Consider the following 1,670-nt stretch of genomic DNA (forward strand, 5'->3'; position numbering starts at 1 on the left):
ATCCAACCTGATCCTTTTCCTCCTGGACCACCGAGCCAGGCCACCTACAAAATCTCTGATTTTGGTAACTTTCTCCAGAGGTCCTTTTTCAGTACTTGAGTTCCTCAGGACTCTTTGGGGATTGTGAGCTCCTTGGAGAGGCTGATCGTTTCCAACTTCCTTACAGTGAGGCTGCAGAAGATGCTCCCTGGCCCAGATCAGCTCTGAGACACATTATTAGCACTGCAGCAGCAGATCCCATTTGCATTGAGGTCTTTTACATGAATGAACAAACAACCTTTCATCCTTGCAGTGACTTATAGCCCCCCTCCCCGGGAAACCTCACCTCTAGGACTGCTTTCTCAACACATCTCCCTGTGTCTGGGGTTACAGGAGACAAACACTGGTGTTCCAGGAATGTGCTACACCTGTAGCAGCATCACATGGAATCAGAGAATGAGAGAATGGGAGTGGGAGGATCTGGGGTACAAGTGTGTTTGGAGTCAGGTAGAAAGAGAACCAGCTTGTCAGTGAAGGTTTCTCACCCAAGACCTTTCTCCTTTCAAAGCCAGAGTGGAAAATGCTCATTGTCTCATGGATCCAGCCACACTCCTAGCACGGGCTGCAGGCTGGATAACAAAGGTCCCAAGTCAAAAGGAGAGCAGTCATATTCTGAGCTCCTTTTCTTTTAAAAGCTCTTGTGTTCCTCCAGAAGGGGCACCTGTAGATTCCTCTTGGATGAGAAAAATTTGTTCTTGATACCTGGAGACTTCTGCTCCAGGGAAGCCTGCTCCACTACTCCCATCCCCAATAGTAACACCTTTTCTTCTTCTTTACCTGTCTAGCTGATACGTTTAAATTTGTCCAAAAACATGCAAACAGTGGGGACCCTCAAAAATAATACCAATGTAACAAAAGAGGAGATCATGGCTAGTCAGGCTGTCAATGGAGACTATGACGGCAGCGGTTGGGACCGCGGCCATTTGAACCCCAGTGGCCAACACGAAAATGAGACAATCAGGAATGCGACCTTCACCCTCACCAACGCAGTGCCCATGAACCCAACACTCAACCGAGGCCAGTGGAGAATCTACGAGCAGCAAACGATGTACAATAAAGCTGAGAACTGTTCAACCACTCACGTCATTGTGGGGGCTGTGCCTGGGAACTCCTCCATCAACCAGGACAGGGTGAATATACCCAACTACATCTGGGCCGCTGCCTGCTGTGAGACCAACAACAACAACATGAGTGCTTGGGGAGCCTTTGCCGACAACAACCAGAACCAGTTGCGGAACATGACTCTGGGGCAGCTGGAGATTGAACTGGCCAACTTGTATGGAGTGCAAAATGTTTCTCTCTTTCATGGGGGCTGTCCCCGTACATAAGCCTCATCCCTGATGGAAAAGGCTCGGTTGCTTTTCCCACATGTCACAGAATCACACAGTGCTTGGAGTTGGAATGGACCTCAAGGATCATCCAGTTCCAAACCTCCCTGCAAAACTGCAGGGACACTTTCCACTAGACCAGGTTGCTCACAGCCATGTCCAACCTGGCCTTCAGCACTTCCAGGGATGGGGCAGACAGAGCTTCTCTGGGCAACCTTTACCAGGGCCTCAACACTCTCACAGGGAAGAATTTCTCCCTGTCTGTAGTCTGACCCTGCCCTCTCCCAGTTTAAAGCCATTCCA

General features: G+C 49.6%; 1 protein-coding gene across 1 annotated transcript in view; it reads left to right on the top strand.

The window, feature by feature from the left end:
* Positions 1-1,367, top strand: part of LOC114073182 (endonuclease domain-containing 1 protein-like) — a 3,396-nt gene extending 2,029 nt beyond the window's left edge. Inside the window, exon 2 of the mRNA XM_027910970.1 lies at positions 825-1,367. Within this exon, the coding sequence (XP_027766771.1) occupies positions 825-1,367 (543 nt within the window). The remainder of the gene's footprint in view (positions 1-824) is intronic.
* Positions 1,368-1,670: the final 303 nt, after the last annotated feature.

Source organism: Empidonax traillii, unplaced genomic scaffold (assembly GCF_003031625.1).
Source record: "Empidonax traillii isolate 1590-97213 ecotype Southwest subspecies unplaced genomic scaffold, ASM303162v1 scaffold5608:size7680, whole genome shotgun sequence".
In the NCBI taxonomy this organism is placed as follows: domain Eukaryota; kingdom Metazoa; phylum Chordata; class Aves; order Passeriformes; family Tyrannidae; genus Empidonax; species Empidonax traillii.